Source organism: Podarcis liolepis (assembly GCF_965112155.1).
Source record: "Podarcis liolepis genome assembly, chromosome: 13".
Classification (NCBI taxonomy): Eukaryota; Metazoa; Chordata; class Lepidosauria; order Squamata; family Lacertidae; genus Podarcis; species Podarcis liolepis.
In genome coordinates, this window is record NC_139573.1 from 37,121,759 (window position 1) to 37,139,257 (window position 17,499).

Consider the following 17,499-nt stretch of genomic DNA (forward strand, 5'->3'; position numbering starts at 1 on the left):
GAGCTAAAATGGAAAGGTGACAGAGGGCAGATGACGAGCGGAGGCAGGGACGAGCTTTGCAGCCTTGTCACCTCTATCCAAGCTGTTCTTCTGATTAGGAAATTGACAGATGTTGGCGCCAAGTAATTGAGCGCGCGGAAGAGCACAAAGGATAACCGTAGGTGGAAGCCACAGTGCAACTCGGCTCTAATGAGATGTGCATCTCCTTTGTCTAACTTCCGCCCCACACTTCTGGCTCCAGAAAGTGCTCTGGTTTGAATTGAGCACTCCACAAAAAGGGACGTGAGTCCCCAAATGGCATGGCACTTTTCGGAGAGCTTGACAGCAGAAAGCCTCCGGTTCTCAGCATGTTCGGTTCCTTACAATTCATCTGATCCTTTGCCGTTACGGCGTTCCCTCTAGAGAGGAACCAGCTTGATTTGCAAAGAAATTAGATTGAAAACAGTCGCTGGGAATCCTAGCCGATTCCACACTCCAGGGACCTCTCTGGCTGGCAATCAGGAACAGTATTTTTGGGGAGGTGAGTGTGGGGTTTAATGGGGGGGGAGTATTGAATATTAATTAAGATCTGATTTTACAGTTTTAGGCTGAGGAAAAAGGAGGGGCTGTGTTTCCTGCTCTCCCAACATATGGCAAGAGAAATAATGAAAGTCACAGCAAAAGTCAGTGCCAGAATAATAACTCAGTTCTGAGCAAGGTTGTTTTATGGGCTTGGTGGCTGTAAGCTCTCTTTCGACCCCAAAAGTGCACGTGTTTGTGTGTGTGTGTGTAGCTTGCACACTTATGTCACGGAGGCATGAAAATGGGACAGTATGCCCAGACAGACACAGCAGGGTGCACCTATTATTCAGGTAGCCATAACATTGATGAGCCACTCTTCTGTTTACAACGCTCAAAGCAATTTACATCCACTGAATCACAGCGAATGAGGGGAAGCAGAGCAGGTACCTAACATTTGTCTCCCACAGTAATTCGTGCTACCGGTTCCCTCTCCTACCTCCTTGATCAAGACCAGACTTTTCCATTTTGGCCTATTGCGTGTGTTGGGGGGAACAGCAACCAGCTACCAGGAAAATGTGGGGTCACCAACTTACAGAATCAAGACAGAATCAGTCAGAAAGAAGATGCTTAACCCTTCCCTGCCGCTGCTGATTCTCCCATGCAAATGCTTAACCCCTCCCACCCACGCTGATCCTCCTCCCTGCAAATGCCCTTTCGATTTCTTCCTTCGAGATAGGTTACTAAACTGGCTGGAGACTGGGAATGACATTGGGAGGGGTATTTGCAAAAGAGAACTGGAGAGCCTGGGTGCTAACCACACCTGCTCACCTCAGCAAATGGCATTTCCATGTTCAGCTTATCTGTGTGAGTTTGGAAACATGGATTTGCAGATAGAATAGGCCCTTATGGCACGAGGCCAGGTTATGCCTGCATTGCATGCAACACCTAAACTCGCTCTTATGAGCCAAAATGGAAGAGCTACAGAATCCAGTGCATTTAATTGTTAAAACAGAACAGTGCAGCAAAGATACTAACAATTAACTTATAAAAATAGCACTCTGGAGCCATCTCTAAGAAGTGGAAAAGGGAGGTGTAAACCTGCAATAAACACTGTAATGGACTTGCACCATTTCCCTGCCGCCGCCCCCCCCCCCCAGCAAGATCAGCTGGTTAATGCTCTATGTTGGCATGCTTTAAAGTAAGCAAGTGAACTATCAATATGATAAATTATCCCCCCCCCGTCTTTATAGAAAGATGCACCAGAGTTCAAAGCCTCTTTGAAAACCCTGCTTTCATGTGTTTGATTTACAAAAGAAAGCACTTCTTTACCAGTGTTAACTTGTGGAATTCATTGCCTCAGGATTTGACGACAGCCAGCAGCTTAAGAGTGGTTTCAAAGGGGATTTGAGGAACTGGTGGAAGAGAAGTCTATTCCCCAGCCACTTCTGGGCATGCTGGCTAAATAGAACCTGCATGTTCAGAAGCAGTATGCTGGAAAATACAAGTGGCTGGGGAACAAATGGTGAGAGAGAGAGAGAGCGAGAGCTGCCATTTTCTCCCCCCCCCCATGTTTGTAGGCTTCCAGAACACTTTTGGGAACAGAACGCCAGGTTTCCTTGTGTATTATTTTTTTTAAAGAGTACTGTATATCCAGCCCTGAGCCTTCCAACTCAAAGTGACGCACATTCCTAATGGTAAGAGCAGTTTGACAGCGGAACTGCCTGCCACAGGAGGTGGGAGGTTCTCCTTTGCTGTTTTAAGCAGAGTTGAGACGGGTGTCTGTCAAGGACCAGTTGCAGACCCTGCAATGAGCAACGGGGCGGCCGAGGAGACCTGCAAAGTCCCGTTCCAGCTCTACATACCTGTACATGAGACTCCCAGCCAGATGGCCCTTGCGCCCCTTACGAGGCAGACCCTGACTCGCTTTGCTTCAACAAAGCGGTTATCCCGGATGCCCTCGGGCAAGAGCCCTTCCACTCGATCCAGAATCCCTTAGAGGTGCTTAGCGATGAGGGAAGTCACTCTGCTCATGCTCAGAGGCCCTTGGGTCTCCCATTCAGCCTGGACCTCTTTATCCTCCGGCACGACCCCCACCTCCCATCAATCTTTCCTTCTTTTGGGGGAAGCCCCTTTGGGGGGGGATCTGGGGGAAATGGGAGGAGCCGCGGGTCCCGCCCCCTCTCACCTCACCAGCCCAGGCGTCAGTCTCCGCTGCTCTGCGTCTGCGGCGAGAGAGAGAGAGACCTCAATCCGAATTAATTCCAACTCCTCTCGACCCCTTTCTTACGCGGGACTTGAGCCACTCCCCGCTGCAAGCGCCCGCCTCCCGCGCTCAGCCGGCGGCTCCTTGCAGCTGCAGCTGCCGGCACCGTCCGGAGGGGCTCCTTTCCCCGGCTCGGGGGGCGCGGGGAGCCGCCGCAAAGACCGGGACGCGGGCAGACGCGAGAGATGCTAGTTGCGCGCAGGAGCCTCGGGGAGAGGCGCGCAGAGAGGAATGTCGTAGGGGTTCCGGCGGCCGCCAGGCGGCGTCGCGGCGACACCCTCTCCGCCAGCTCCGCTTTCCTGCACGTTTAGCAAAAAGCTGGGACTTCTCCGAGCAGCCGCCTCCGAGCTGCTAGCCCGCCTGCTCGCCCTCGCCGCCGCCGCAGCAGCAACAGCAGCCCAGTTTCTGGGTGCGCTGGAGAATTAAGGACCTCCGCAGAGGTTTAAGTTTCCTGATCCCAGCGCGCTGGGGGAAGGAGCTTGGAGAGAAGAAAGAGAAAAGGTGGGGGTGGCAGAAAGAGAGAGAGAGAGAGAGAGAGAGAGAGAGAGAGAGAGAGAGAGAGAGAGAGGACTCTGCAAAGCCTCTTCTCCTTCTTCCCTTTCCTCCATCCCTCCGGATCGCCGCTGCCCAGGCAGCTTAAGCCCGCGGGATCCAAGAAGGCAGCCCGCTGCGCTCGCCCACCCGCTCCTGCAAAAGCAGACGCCGCTCCCAACGCGTCGGGGAGGCTCCGTCCTTTGCCAAGAGAGTGGCGAGTTCCCTCCGAGGTAGGTGGCGGGACGACGGGGCAGGTTCCCGGAGCGGGGCGCAGGCCCCCGGGGGCAGGGACCCGCTTCCAGGGGGGGGGGCTGCTTTTCCCGGTTGAAACAAAAGGATTCAGCTCCGGATCCCTCGAGGGCAGCCCGTGTGGACCACACATCCCAACCCAAGCAGTGAAGCCACGTGGGCGTGTGGCCAGTTCTCATCACCCCCCAAGAGAGACCCGGAGGACCCTCGCCAGCAGCGGCAGAAAGGTCTGCTGAAGTCGGAATCGGTTCCTGCGGGCAGAATCGGTGCCCATCCAAACCCCCGGGGTGACCATCAGTAGTGCCCTGCCAGCCCGGACCTTGGTGCTGCCACCCGCAGCAAGCGAGGAAACACACACACCCAGCGTGCAAACGGACCACCCAAACTCAGCCAGCATCCTGGCATCAGTCATGACCAGCATACAAAAGTGACCACCTAAGCAGCCAACCCAACTCGGGCTCTCTAGTCTGGCCATTGGGGTCGAGCTTCTGCTACCCAGCACGGCTTACAGGTCCAGAACCAGCTCACGGAAAGTGGGTTCCCCTGCCGACACCAGCCCAGAGATCTGCCAACATCGCCCGCCACGGCGCTCAGCCCAGACCATGCACTGAGCAAGCTGGCTCCCAGCAAACCAAGAAGATAATCCAGAATTCAGGAGACAAGCCTAAGTCCTGGGTGTGCAGCGGAGACAGCCGTCTAGTCTGATTCTTGCTCTCCGGTGCAGGCAAGGAGGACGTGCCAAGCCCACAGGGCAAGCTCTCCTCACCACCAGTATGTCAGTGGTGCGCAGGAAGTTTGGAGATGAATACCAGGCCGTGGTGGGCACGTCGGCGCGGCGGAAGCGCCAGCGCTTTGTGGACAAGAACGGCCGCTGCAACGTCCAGCACGGGAACCTGGGCAGCGAGAACAGCCGCTACTTAACGGACCTCTTCACCACTCTAGTGGACCTCAAGTGGCGATGGAACCTGCTCATCTTCCTGTTGACCTACACGGTGGCCTGGCTGGTCATGGCCTCCATGTGGTGGGGGATCGCCTACTTGCGAGGAGACCTGGACATGCACCACGGGCACAGCCCCGGGCACAACCCCTGTGTGGCCAACGTCTACAACTTCCCCTCGGCCTTCCTCTTCTTCATTGAGACGGAAGCGACCATTGGCTACGGGCACCGCTACATCACCGAGCGCTGCCCTGAGGGCATCGTGCTCTTCCTCTTCCAGTCGCTACTGGGCTCTGTGGTGGACGCCTTCCTCATTGGCTGCATGTTCATCAAGATGTCCCAGCCCAAGAAAAGGGCCGAGACCCTCATGTTCAGCCGTGCCGCGGTCATCTCCAAGCGAGACGGGAAGCTGTGCCTCATGTTCCGCGTGGGGAACCTGCGCAACAGCCACATGGTCTCGGCCCAGATCCGCTGCAAACTTATCAAGGTGAGTCGTTTCCTCGATGGGATCCCAGCTTCACAGGGAAGAGGGTGGGGTGGCACTCACGTCCCGGGAAGCTAGAGAGCTGGATTTCAATGTGGGAGAGGCCTAGATTCAAATCTCGCCTCTGGGCTCCTGGGCCCATGCCTTCTGGGCTCGTAGAAGCCCTTCAGTCTCAGTTCCATCATCTGTGAAATGGGAACATTAAGAATCGTGTGGTGAGCTTACTGTGAGCACAATACAAAGGCCCTTGAGGATGAAAGTTGCCTTGTAAAAGATGCATATTAGCAGGCACTGAACAGAGAGGGGGGAAAGAGGTTCCAAGGAGGGTGGGCAGGTAGGATTGGGAGTTTGTGGCAAAGGCTCCAAAGAGAATGCCAAAATGGCTGATCCCATGTCATGTGCTAGAGATTTTGCACAAATCTTTTCAGATTAAGGAGACATTTTCTTCCCAATGTCTCAACAAATGAAACTGACTTGTAAAAATGTTACATGGGGGGAAAATATATACGAGAGAGAGAGACATTGCAGACACTTTTATAAATCAAGAAAATCTTTAATAAACAAAAAACAAAACCTGAAGGTTTGGAGTAAGCCCCCTTGTGTTCAGTGGGATTTTTCTCCCATGTAGGCAAGCTTAGGGTCAGATTACAAACAGTTTCTTAAATTCAGTATCTTCACATCTTCCTCTCTCCTCCCCCCCACCCCCCACCCCTTAAAAACAATAATCTCAAAATCAATCTCGTGTAAGGAAGTGGGTGTGGGTGGCGAATGAAACGAGAAGATAAACAGTTTGGAAATTTGGAAGCATGTTTGCGTTAGAGGCCCAGACAACTTAGCACCCGAGTGGGCATATCAATTTTGTTAGCAAATAAACAAATAAAAGAAAAACCAGGAGGATTTGCTGGTGAATTTCCCCTTCCCCCCCCCCCACCGCCGCCGCAATTGGATTTGTGCATGGCTCCATCTGAGGGAGGGCTCAGCCCAGGAGCCTATTTTCAATGCCCATCCTGAAACATGAGATATCAAGCTAAATGCAAAAGTGTATTATAAGCCTATGCAAACAACCTTAGCTATCTACTTAGCTGGGGTAGCTCAGTCAGTAGAGCACGAGACTCTGAATCTCAGGGCTGTGGGTTCGAGCCCCAGGTTGGGCAAAAGATCCCTGCATTGCAGGGGGTTGGGCTAGATGACCCTCGTGGTCCCTTCCAACTCTGCAATTCTATGATTCTACCAAGCCACCTTGGCCGGCACCTGCACCTGCCTAGTGCGCTGCTGAGTAAATGGCCAACCCCTGACCTCACCAATCCATCACACGGTTGGAGAAAATAAGTTGATTCCAGATGCCATCAATGTCCATCTGTTTATGCAGGAAAGATCACCACTTTGTACCCAGAGACACCATGATGCAATGGTCAAGCCAGAGGTGGAGGGAATCATATGAAAAGCAGATGTGTTGGTCCATTAAAAAAAAACCTGAGCTGAAACTGCTTTGGGGAGGGGAATTGCCAGAGAAGTCCTTTCTCAGGATTCCAAGCCAGCGGGAAAAGGTCACAGTTGCTTTGCAGTGAAGGCTCAGGAGAACGATGGTTCTTTCATCATATGGGTCAGGTTGAGAGCCTGGCAAAGGACCAGCAAACACCAGGGCTGAATGCTGGAGAGGAGGCTGAGAGGTCTCATAGCAGAGTGTTTGGAAAGCAGAGAGAGAGAGAGAGAGAGAGAGAGAGAGAGCGCAGCAAGGGGTGTCGAGGAAGATAAGGCAAGGCAAGCGACAGGAACACAGGGAGGAGGTTGGGAAGTGAGATCCTGAGGTGCTCGGTTACTCCCCGCCATGCGATGCATAACAAGCACAGAAGCTCACGCTCATGGAAAGCTGCGATAGTCAATAGCACGGGCAGAAATCGAGATAAATGCAGGAAATTAGCAAGTGAAGCCTTGGCATTCACTCCCAGAGACCAGCCAGAGGAAAAGGATAGGTGGTGGCTGTCTCCATTTTGCCCTGGTTGTAAGCTACCAGAGGGCATGTGCCTAGCCTCTGTATCAAAGACAGTGCACAGGGTTTGATGGAGATTAGATAGATAGATAGATAGATAGATAGATAGATAGATAGATAGATAGATGACAAATAGATAGAGTGCTTTTTTCTTTAAAAAAATGTTTAGGGGTACTCTCATTCTCCCACTCATATTGAAATACAGTGGTACCTCGGGTTAAGAACTTGATTCGTTCCAGAGGTCTGTTCTTAACCCAAAACTGTTCTTAACCTGAAGCACCACTTTAGCTAATGGGGCCTCCCGCTGCCCCGCAATTTCTGTTCCCATCCTGAGGTAAAGTTCTTAACCCGAGGTACTATTTCTGGGTTAGCAGAGTCTGTAACCTGAAGCATCTGTAACCTGAAGCGTCTGTAACCTGAGCTACCACTGTACTGCCCCTCAATGAGGCCAAACTCAGATTCACAAAATGTTTAGGAGTATGCATACCCCTGTGTACCCCCAGGGAAAAAAGCACTGGATAGATAGATAGATAGATAGATAGATAGATAGATAGATAGATGATAGATAGATTAAGGTTATCAGACATCCCTGTTTCCCAGGGACAGTCCCCTGACAAAATCCACTGAAGTTGAAAAGTGTCCCCAGATATTCATTGGAAAAAAACTGGTAACCTTAAGAAAGAAAGAAAGAAAGAAAGAAAGAAAGAAAGAAAGAAAGAAAGAGATGATATATATAGATTTCACTCTGAATAAGAATTCATATGTTCTTACATTTCGTCTTTCTTTCAACTTTTAGAAAACAAAAGGGTGGTCCTTTTTGAGGATGACTTTAAGCAGTGTACAATATAGTATTTCAATGTAGGCAAATGCTTCCATGGAAAAATAAACTACATACTGTACTGCATGTCTGTTACTGTTATTGCCTTGTTTTGTTCTTACTGTAATCCAAACATTCACTCTTCCTAAATCTACACCATATCACTGAAAGCCAAAACCTGTCAGGGATAGGATCTCCTTTCAGAAGACAATGAAACAGATGCCGTTTTAAACAAAAGCATCGGTAAAAACTCCAGCTTCTCTCAATTTAACATAATTTGCTGCCTTCTTAGCAGCTCTAATATCCCAAATTCTCAACAACCTAATTTCCACCTCGGGGATTTTAACATCTTTCCAGAGAGTCTTGTCAATCATATTTTAGCTGCAACCAGGAAATATTGAATAATGCCTTGAAAGTCCCTCCTTTACATAATCTTGAAAAACTCCCCCAACAACAGGGCCTCTGAAGTACCTAGGAGATTATAACCTATCACGAAATGAATAATCCATAAGATTTCTGCATGGACATATCCACCACATATGGAAAACAATCTTCCCTTTTCTTCCACAATGTTTTTTGTCAATATTCTCTTCTCAATCCTATAACCTTCTTTAATTTCTTAGGGGTGTAGGGGGGTGTATAATGCCACTTAGAAATCACTGAGTAGTAAGATTTGTCCGGTGACAAAAAAATTCCAGACTATTATTCCAAATATAATGCTAGGTATTCTCATTAATACAAACCAAGTTCCTTTCCTTGTCATTCTATACAGCAGGCATAGGCAAACTCGGCCCTCCGGATGTTTTGGGACTACAACTCCCATCATCCCTGACCACTGGTCCTGTTAGCTAGGGATGATGGGAGTTGTAGTCCCAAAACATCTGGAGGGCTGAGTTTGCCTATGCCTGCTATACAGCTTTTTAGGATTTGTATTAACCACACATGCTTACAGTATTTGATGTTTTCTTTCAACACGTTTCTTAAGAAGCTGTTGTTGACCTCCTCAAAATCACTGTTGCATATTTTCTCGGAAACATAATGGATATGATGCAGAACTAGGCTGCAATCCTACGCACGCTTACCTGGGAGTAAATCTCAACACTACTAAGTGGGGATTGCTTCTGGGTAGACAAACGCAGAGAGTGCATTCTGAGTTTAGCTGTACTTAGGTCCCCCTGAAATCAATGGAAACACCCCTTAAGTCTCATTGGTTTGAATAGCTCAGTTGGTAAGAGCGTGGTGCTGATAATGCCAAGGTTGCAGGTTCTATCCCTGTATGGGGCAGTTGCATATTCCTGCATTGCAATGGGGTTGGATTCAGTGGCGTAGCGTGGGGGGTGCCAGGGGTGCCGGCCGCACCGGGCGCAACATTGGGGGGGGCGCGTTTGGCCGGCCCTCCTCGAGGAAGCAGGAACCCCACTGTCCTCGGACCTCCTCCAAAGGCTGGCGGTGGGGCGGAGAGATCTCCTCCCGCCGCCAGGCTTCGGATGGCTGTCCTGAAGACCTGTGGTGGGAGCAGTGGCATAGCGTGGGGGGTGCAGGGGGGCCTGCTGCACCTGGCGCAGCATGGGGGGGCGCGGAAGAGACTCGAATGCTAAAATCCACGGGTTAGGGGGCGCAAATTACTTGCCTTGCCCCGGGTTAGGGGGCGCAAATTACTTGCCTTGCCCCGGGTGCTGAGAACCCATGCTACGCCACTGGTTGGATTAGATGATCCTCAGGGTCCCTTCCAACTCGACAATTCTATTATTTTTTAAAATATTGATCGGTAATGTCTATTATTTCAGTGGGAACCATGTGCAACTGGCTTAGGCTGCAGTCCCAACCCTACTTACCAGGGAGTAACACTCGTTTAATTCGAGAACTTACTTCTGAGTAGACAGTTAGGATTACAGTGAGTCAGAATCCCGCGCCTTGCCTTAATTTTTAAGAGCCAATCAGTGGCGTAGCGTGGGGGGTGCAGGGGGGGCCGGCCGCACCGGGCGCAACATCTGGGGGGGCGTGCTCGCACTCGCAGCTCTCTGCCCCTACCTGGCTCACTCACTCTCTCTCACTGCAGTGCTGGCTGTGCAAATCCGATCCGAGCCGCTGGGTCGCCGCCCACTGTGGAGGGGGTGGGTGCCAGGCGTGCGGTGCGGAGAGAGAGCGAGGGACTATCTGGGGGAGGGACAGTGCAGCAGCCGCCCAGCGCAGCGCTGAGCGCGGGAGAGAACCACACCAGACCAGACCAGGCAGCAGCAAGAAGAAGCTGGCAGCGGCGGCAGGTTAGGGGTTAGGGGGCGCAAATTACTTGCCTTGCCCCGGGTGCTGACAACCCACGCTACGCCACTGGAGCCAATACAATTAGCAGTCCAGCCTCACTTCTGATTGAATCCTTTCATTTTATAGCAGGGGTCAGCAACCTTTTTCAGCGGGGGGCCAGTCCACCATCCCTCACACCTTGTGGGGGGCCGGACTATATGGGGGGGGGGGAGAAATGAACAAATTCCTATGCCCCACAAATAACCCAGAGATGCGTTTTAAATAAAAGGACACATTCTACTCATGTGAAAACACGCTGATTCCCGGACCGTACGCGGGCCGGATTGAGAAGGCGATTGGGCCAGATTGAGAAGGCGGGCGATTGGGCCGGATCCAGCCCCCAGGCCTTAGTTTGCCTACCCCTGTTTTATAGGCAACACTCTTCTTCTTTTTCATTTGGTAAAGTAAGAGATGTATACACCACAGTATGGTAAACCAGTACAAAAAGAAAGGAGAAGAAAAGGGTGCAGAAAAGATTAAAATTTGCTCCAAGTTCCTAAAGGGTTTCACTAAGAATATAGTGTGTGATACAGACTGAGCTATCATCTCCTTCTTTCAGATGCTTATTGAAGGTTCTCAATGGGAGGCTGGGATGTTAATTCTTTTTGCCCCTGTTCCCCTTTCCTAACAAACCCACTAAGCAATCAGACCCTCCAGATGTCCCAATTTTCCAGGAACAGTCCCGGATTTACAGACGCTACCTCAGTTTCTGATTTGATTCACATAAGCCACCCTGGTTTCTCAGTTGATCCCGGAATGTCCCGCTTTTCCTTAGGACAGCCCTATTTTTACTGGAGAAATGTTGTTGGAGGGTATGGAGTCATACGACCCCCGAGCCAAGGAGATAAGTAACTAAACCTATACAACCTTTAGATGACATCTGTAGGCAGGCAGCCCTCTATAAGGAAGGTTTTTTTAAAAAAATTGTTTAAGGTTTTATTTTTTTTAAAAAAGGTTTTATTGGGTTTTTATATATGTTGGAAGCCGCCCAAGGTGGCTGGGGCAACCCAGTCAGATGGGTGGAGCATAAATATTATTATTATTATGGAATAAAGGTAAAGGTAAAGGGACCCCTGACCATTAGGACCAGTCGTGGCCGACTCTGGGGTTGCGGCGCTCATCTCGCTTTATTGGCCGAGGGAGCCGGCGTACAGCTTCCAGGTCATGTGGCCAGCATGACTAAGCCGCTTCTGGTAAACCAGAGCAACGCACGGAAACGCCATTTACCTTCCCAACAGAGTGGTACCTATTTATCTACTTGCGCTGGCGTGCTTTCAAACTGCTAGGTGGGCAGGATCAGGGACCGAGCAACGGGAGCTCACCCTGTCGCAGGGATTCGAACCGCCGACCTTCTGATCAGCAAGTCCTAGGCTCTGTGGTTTAACCCACAGCGCCACCCGCGTCCCGGATTATTATGGAATAGGACAGCCCTATTTTCATTGGAGAAATGTTGGAGGGTATGCTAACTGCAATTGGCAAGCATTGTAACATACAGTGGTACCTGGAACTTAATTCATTCTGGAGGTTCGTTCTTAACCTGAAACTGTTCTTAACCTGAAGCACCACTTTAGCTAATGGGGCCTCCCGCTGCCGCCACGCCGCTGCTGTGCGATTTCTGTTCTCATCCTGAAGCAAAGTTCTTAACCCAAGGTACTATTTCTGGGTTAGCAAAGTCTGTAACCTGAAGCGTATGTAACCTGAAGTGTATGTAACCCAAGGTACCACTGTACTAGGTAAGCCCAGATCTGCCTTACTTATGGCTTCACCAGCAAGAACCTAGCTATTCTTCTACAATGCCGATCCGGCCGCACAAAATCCCAAACTAGCTCTGGGGTTCGTTCTTGCATCGGTGGCTGGCATTTAGGGGAAATCTGCAGCTAGCCAGCCCTTGTTCCTCTTGGCAAGAGCTCTGCCTGCTGCTGGAGCCGCAGCCGCAGGAGTAGGAAGTGCTTCAAGCTGTCGCCCCGCATTCCTCTGCTGTCTTCGCAAGTTCCTGCATCCGCGGAACAAGCCGTTCTCTGACATGGCCCAAGTCCAAAACCCAGGCACTTTGACTATCAAAGGCAGTCGCTGCTGGACCGCTGAGCGATGGGAGACTTTCGACAGATCATACCACCAGAAGGACACGTGGGGGGTCATCCTGGCAGCCAGCACATAAAAGCTGGCACCTTGGCACTTCTGCCAGCCTTGATTCTGAAGGTCATCCATTACTTTCTAAAGAGCTGCTGCTGCTGTCTTCTCACAACACTTGAGCCCCCTGGAAAATGTCTGCTTTGATTTCATTTTTAAAAGTCAAGTCTCTAGTCCCCACAGTATAACAAAATCTGTGCCTTCATATTAAAAATAAAAATTATTATTTATACCCCGCCCATCTGGCCGAGTTTCCCCAGCCACTCTGGCGTTCCCAATCAAGTGTTAAAAATAATACAGCATTAAATATTAAAACCTTCCCTAAACAGCCTTCAGATGTCTTTAAAAATAGGATAGCTGCTTATTTCCTTAACATCTGATGGGAGGGCATTCCAAAGGTGGGCGCCACTACAGAGAAGGCCCTCTGTCTGGTTCCCTGTAACCTCACTTCTCGCAATGAGGGAACCGCCAGAAGGCCCTCGGCGCTGGACTTCAGTGTCTGGGCTGAATGATGGGGTTGGAGACGCTCCTTCAGGTATACAGGACCAAGGCTGTTTAGGGCTTTAAAGGTCAGCACCAACACTTTGAATTGTGCTCAGAAACGTACTGGAAGCCAATCCAGATCTCTCAGGACCAGTGTTATGTGGACCCGGCAGCCGCTCCCAGTCACGTCTAGCTGCCGCATACTGGAATAATTGCAGTTTCCAGGTCACCTTCAAAGGTAGCCCCATGTAGAGCGCATTGTGCATGCACCACTCTGGCGAGACAGTCTGCGGGCAGGTAGGGTCTCAGCCTGCGTACCAGATGGAGCTGGTTAACAGAATTAACCTGCACCTCCATGGACAGCTGTGAGTCCAAAATGACTCCCAGGCTGTGCACCTGGTCTCAGAAGAGTTCCAGGAGGACTCTGGAAGTCCTGGGACTTAATATAAAATTGGGCTCAGCCTCAGGGTTTGCTAAGGCTTAGTTGTGGGTTATGTGAAGAGTGTTTCTGAGCACGTGTATGTTGCCATTCTGTCACCTCTGTGTTACCATAGCTAGCCCCCAGACATCTAGGATGATCAAGCAAGCAGGGTTTAATTTCTATTAATAATTTTTAAAAACAGAGGTACTCAGGATACAACCTCTGCCTTCAAACCACTGTCTCTAATTCTGAACATATGATACTGTCGTTGAGGGAGGATTTTACTTTGTGCATGCTCAGAGGCAGCATGAGAAAAGTGGCTATTCCCCCATACCATTCCTTGTTCCTAATCTGAGAACTAGCAATCACCCAATGAAATAAATGGACGTCGAGTTCAGACATAACCGTAGGAATCACTTCAGGGCTGGCAAAACTGGTGGGAATCTGCTGCTGCAAGAGGTGGCTTGGATGACTCAAAAAGAGATTCAATACATTCACGGAGGCTGCAAGTCTATCAGCAGTTGGAGTTAGCCATAGTTCAGTGGAAACTCCAGCTCCAGAAGCTGTCTACCTTTGAAGCTACCTGCTGATGGAGAGCAAGGCAGGAGAGGTTTGTGTGGGAAACAGGAGGTGGTAGGAGCTTCATGTTCTTCAGAGAGGATGGGGTTGCAAGCCCCAAGCTGGTAGTGAAGTGAGGTGATTTAGACTCTGGTGCTGGTGTCCTTTCCAGATTATTAATATGATTCCAAGCATTTATTGCTATTCATTATTATTATTTAAGATGGTAATGCATAGTGCTTCTGTAAGCCAGACAGACCCTCTTCCATAGGGCTTTCTCCTTCCAAGTCTTCTCAGCATCGCAGCCAACTTCTAAAGGCCTTATTTGGCCCCCCTCAATAAAATATTTGAGGGGGACTGGGCCCCCCCAAAGGTGATGGACATTCATTGCCATTAAAATGATGTCTGTGTGCCGCATCATGTGATTATGTGGGGCGGGGCTTACCTGCCCCCCCCCCATTATTTTATTCAAGTTGGCACCCCTACTTCCATGGCTATAGCCAGGATTTATGGGGGGGGCAGGACACTCACCTGTCACCATCCTCTATGTCTCTTGTCTGGCAGATTCACGGGCGTAGCCAGGATTTTTGTTAGGGGGGTGGCAGCCAAAGTTGTCAAGCTTTTTCTAGATCACCCCCTAAAGTAGTTGTTAAACTTTTATGGGAAATCACAGGTAGAAAATACCCCCACTGTGGGAAGCAAGCTTTCATAAGGGGGAGGAGGGAAGAACCTCAATTAATTGAGTACTTTCAATGCTTTTCAATAATTTTTGGCCCATGAGCAGTTTTGGACTGAAATGTCTCAACAGTTGTTTTATCTTCCTTTTGTGCTCATGAAAACTATCTTTCTACAATTGCTACTTTTAGTTTATTTATTGATTTATATGCCCATGCCTACTTCTCAGTGGTGCACTGGCCTATTCTGCGCCCCCACCACCACCTTCTGCCCAGCCTCCAACAACCCCGACGGGTCCTACTAGCCTCGACGTACCCAACTCAGCCCCGGGCGAGAGCGGCGCGCCATCGGGCTCCCTCCTTCCCGGGCCACGTGTGGCTGAGCGCAGGCGGCGGCGCCTCTCCGCTCCTCCCGCACCTGATTAGAGAAGCAGCTCCGTCGGTCGACTGAGCGAGCCCGGCCGGGAGATAAGGCTTATCGCGCCGTCCGCCTTCGGGCTTCTCGCCAACCCCATCTCCGATAAGGAAGGCTGGCTGGTCCACGTGCGCCTGCTTCCTCGGCGCGTTAGAAAGCAACCCCGCCAGAACGCCGCTGCGCGCAAAAGGAGCCTGGCGCGTAAAAACGCGCACCGACGGGACCTCCGCGCAACGTGCCGCGCCGGGAGCAAAGAACAGGGGGGAGAGGGGGTTTCTAGAGAACGGGCAGCTCTAGGGCTTCAGTCCTTTGCAAGCTTCTGGGGATGGAGGCGGGCAATTGGGGGGGGGGGAGAGAAATGAAGAAAGCACTCGCTTCTCAAAATTAAAACGAGACCCATGTAAGGGATGCCGACTTGAATAAAATATTGCGAGGGGGCGGGGTAAGCCCCATCCCGCATAATCGATCACAAGACACACACCATTTGAATGGCAATGCTCATCAACTTTGGGGGCGCCCTCAAGTATTTTATTGAGGGGCTGCCAAAGGGACTTCAGCCCCTAGGAGTTGGCTCCTATGGTTGCAGCCAACTAAATTATTCTCTTTGAGTAGGCCCGTTTGACTTAATGGACCTACTGTAAGTAACTCATGCCTCTTAATCGCAGTGGGTCTGCTCTGAGTATGACTAAATGGATACCACTGTTAATATCAGCATGGATGGGACTGTTTCTTGACAAAAGCAGGATTGGCACTCATGCCCAAATCACTAATGTGGAAATTATTGAATCAGTGCCACTGGAGAGTATGCCCTGTCTGCTGCAGACCCTCCAAGTGGAATGCTCTCCCCAGGGAAGCTCACCTGGCGCCTTCATTATACACCTTTAGGCGCCAGGCAGAAACGTTCCTTTTTAACCAGGCCTTTGGCTGATCCAATTTATATCCTATGCCCTTTTAAAATGTGTTTTTTTTCTGGGGAGAGGGGTATTGGGTTGCTGTTTTTATTTTTATGAGGTATTTTGTGGTTTTATATCTTGATTTTATTCTGTGAACCACCCTGAAACCCCCAGGTATAGGATGGTACAGTGGTACCTCAGGTTAAGTACTTAATTCATTCCTGAGGTCTGTTCTTAACCTGAAACTGTTCTTAACCTGAAGCACCACTTTAGCTAATGGGGCCTCCTGCTGCCGCCACGCCACCGGAGCACGATTTCTGTTCTCATCCTGAAGCAAAGTTCTTAACCTGAAGCACTATTTCTGGGTTAGCGGAGTCTGTAACCTGAAGCGTATGTAACCTGAAGCGTATGTAACCTGAGGTACCACTGTATATAATTTCAAACAACAACAACAACAACCTAATTTTCATCAGAGGAATGTTGGAGGGTATGTGACCAGGGCCGTCTTATGCATATCCGGCACCATGGTTCAAAGCTCCCTCTGGCACACACACCCCTCCCCATTCCCCAGAGTTTTTTAGGGAGGACGGCACTGCCTCAGGGCTCGAGGAGGTGGGCAGTGGCTGGAGGGCGGCTCCTTCGGCAGGGGAAGAGGCTGGACATGGCGGCTCCCAGCTCAGCTAGCCACTTCATGCCACGGTGGCCATGGCAGACAGAGGCTCCGGGCACAGCACTGCTTCAGCATGGCATGGTAGAAGCGGGCGAGGACGGCAAGCTGATGCTGGGAGGCGCCACCTCCAGCCTCCGCCTCTTTCCTGGCACCCTCCAGAACTTGGCGCCCTGGCGCCCCACACTACTAGCCTCTATGGGTAGGACGCCCCTGTGTGTGACCCTCTCTCAGATCCAAGAGGCCTTCCCTTTTGAAAATCTAGATCACTGAAATCATATTTAATTACGGGAAATAATCAGAAGCTCTGGCAACAACACCTCAGCCAGAATGAGGTTTCACCTCCTCCTAGAGGTGTCAAGGCCTTATCTCACTTGCTTGTCAGAACACACAGGCAGACAGACACACACAAAGTCGCCCTTGTCTGCTGGCTGGGTCTGACGGGGCATTGTAGTACAAAACATGCAGAGGACACTAGCTTTCTGAAGTCTTCTTCATACCACATTCTCACTCCTTTTGTTCTCCTCAGACCATGCCTTACTCATTGCTCTGTTCCTTCAGGGTCAAACTGCCCGTGATGCTGAGTCATACAGAGTTTTCTTCTGTGCAATGTTTCCAATTTCCCCCTTTTACAAAAGGCACTTCTTGGAGGCTGCAGTTTCCCACAGAAGATTTGAAGAGAAAGGTTGGGCCCCTTTACTCCTCAGGTTCCCCAGCCGCACCATGCAGAAAATGGCCTCTGCTAACCCGATTTTCCTCCTCCAGGTGAACAGATGCAGGTATCCCTGCAGCTGAATTTTGTTAACATGGGGAAGGAAATATAAGGCTTGCTCACCCACTGTGAGCCTCAAAGCATTTCCTGAACTATCCTAGCATTGCTTTATCCATGTCTAGGCTGCCCTCTGCTTCTCCTCCACGGGACTTGTTTCACCAAAATATTCCCAAGTTGTGTTACAGCTTCTTAACACCCCGCATTTGGGGAATTTGAAAACTGGAAAAATTCAGCGCGCCCTAATCTAGCCAGGCTGGTGAGAGGGATGTTTTCTGGAGAGAGTCTCAAGGGCCAGACTGAGCTCTGGAGGGCTGTCATTTCTGCCCTGCCCTGAGCTTCCTCATTCCTGTGCTAAAAAGCATTATAAAAAATATAACAATTTATTATTTATACCCCACCCATCTGGCTGG

General features: G+C 50.4%; 1 protein-coding gene across 2 annotated transcripts in view; it reads left to right on the plus strand.

The window, feature by feature from the left end:
• The first annotated feature begins 2,713 nt into the window (after positions 1–2,713).
• Positions 2,714–17,499, plus strand: part of LOC310690623 (G protein-activated inward rectifier potassium channel 1-like) — a 32,428-nt gene continuing 17,642 nt past the window's right edge. The window contains exons 1-2 of one of the 2 annotated variants that reach the window (XM_083469974.1): positions 2,716–3,693; positions 4,432–4,971. In XM_083469974.1, coding sequence (XP_083326100.1) covers positions 4,555–4,971 — 417 coding nt within the window. In that variant the 5' untranslated portion in view covers positions 2,716–3,693; positions 4,432–4,554. Of the gene's footprint in view, positions 4,972–17,499 lie in introns of both variants that reach the window. The other variant, XM_083469973.1, reaches the window with a different exon arrangement.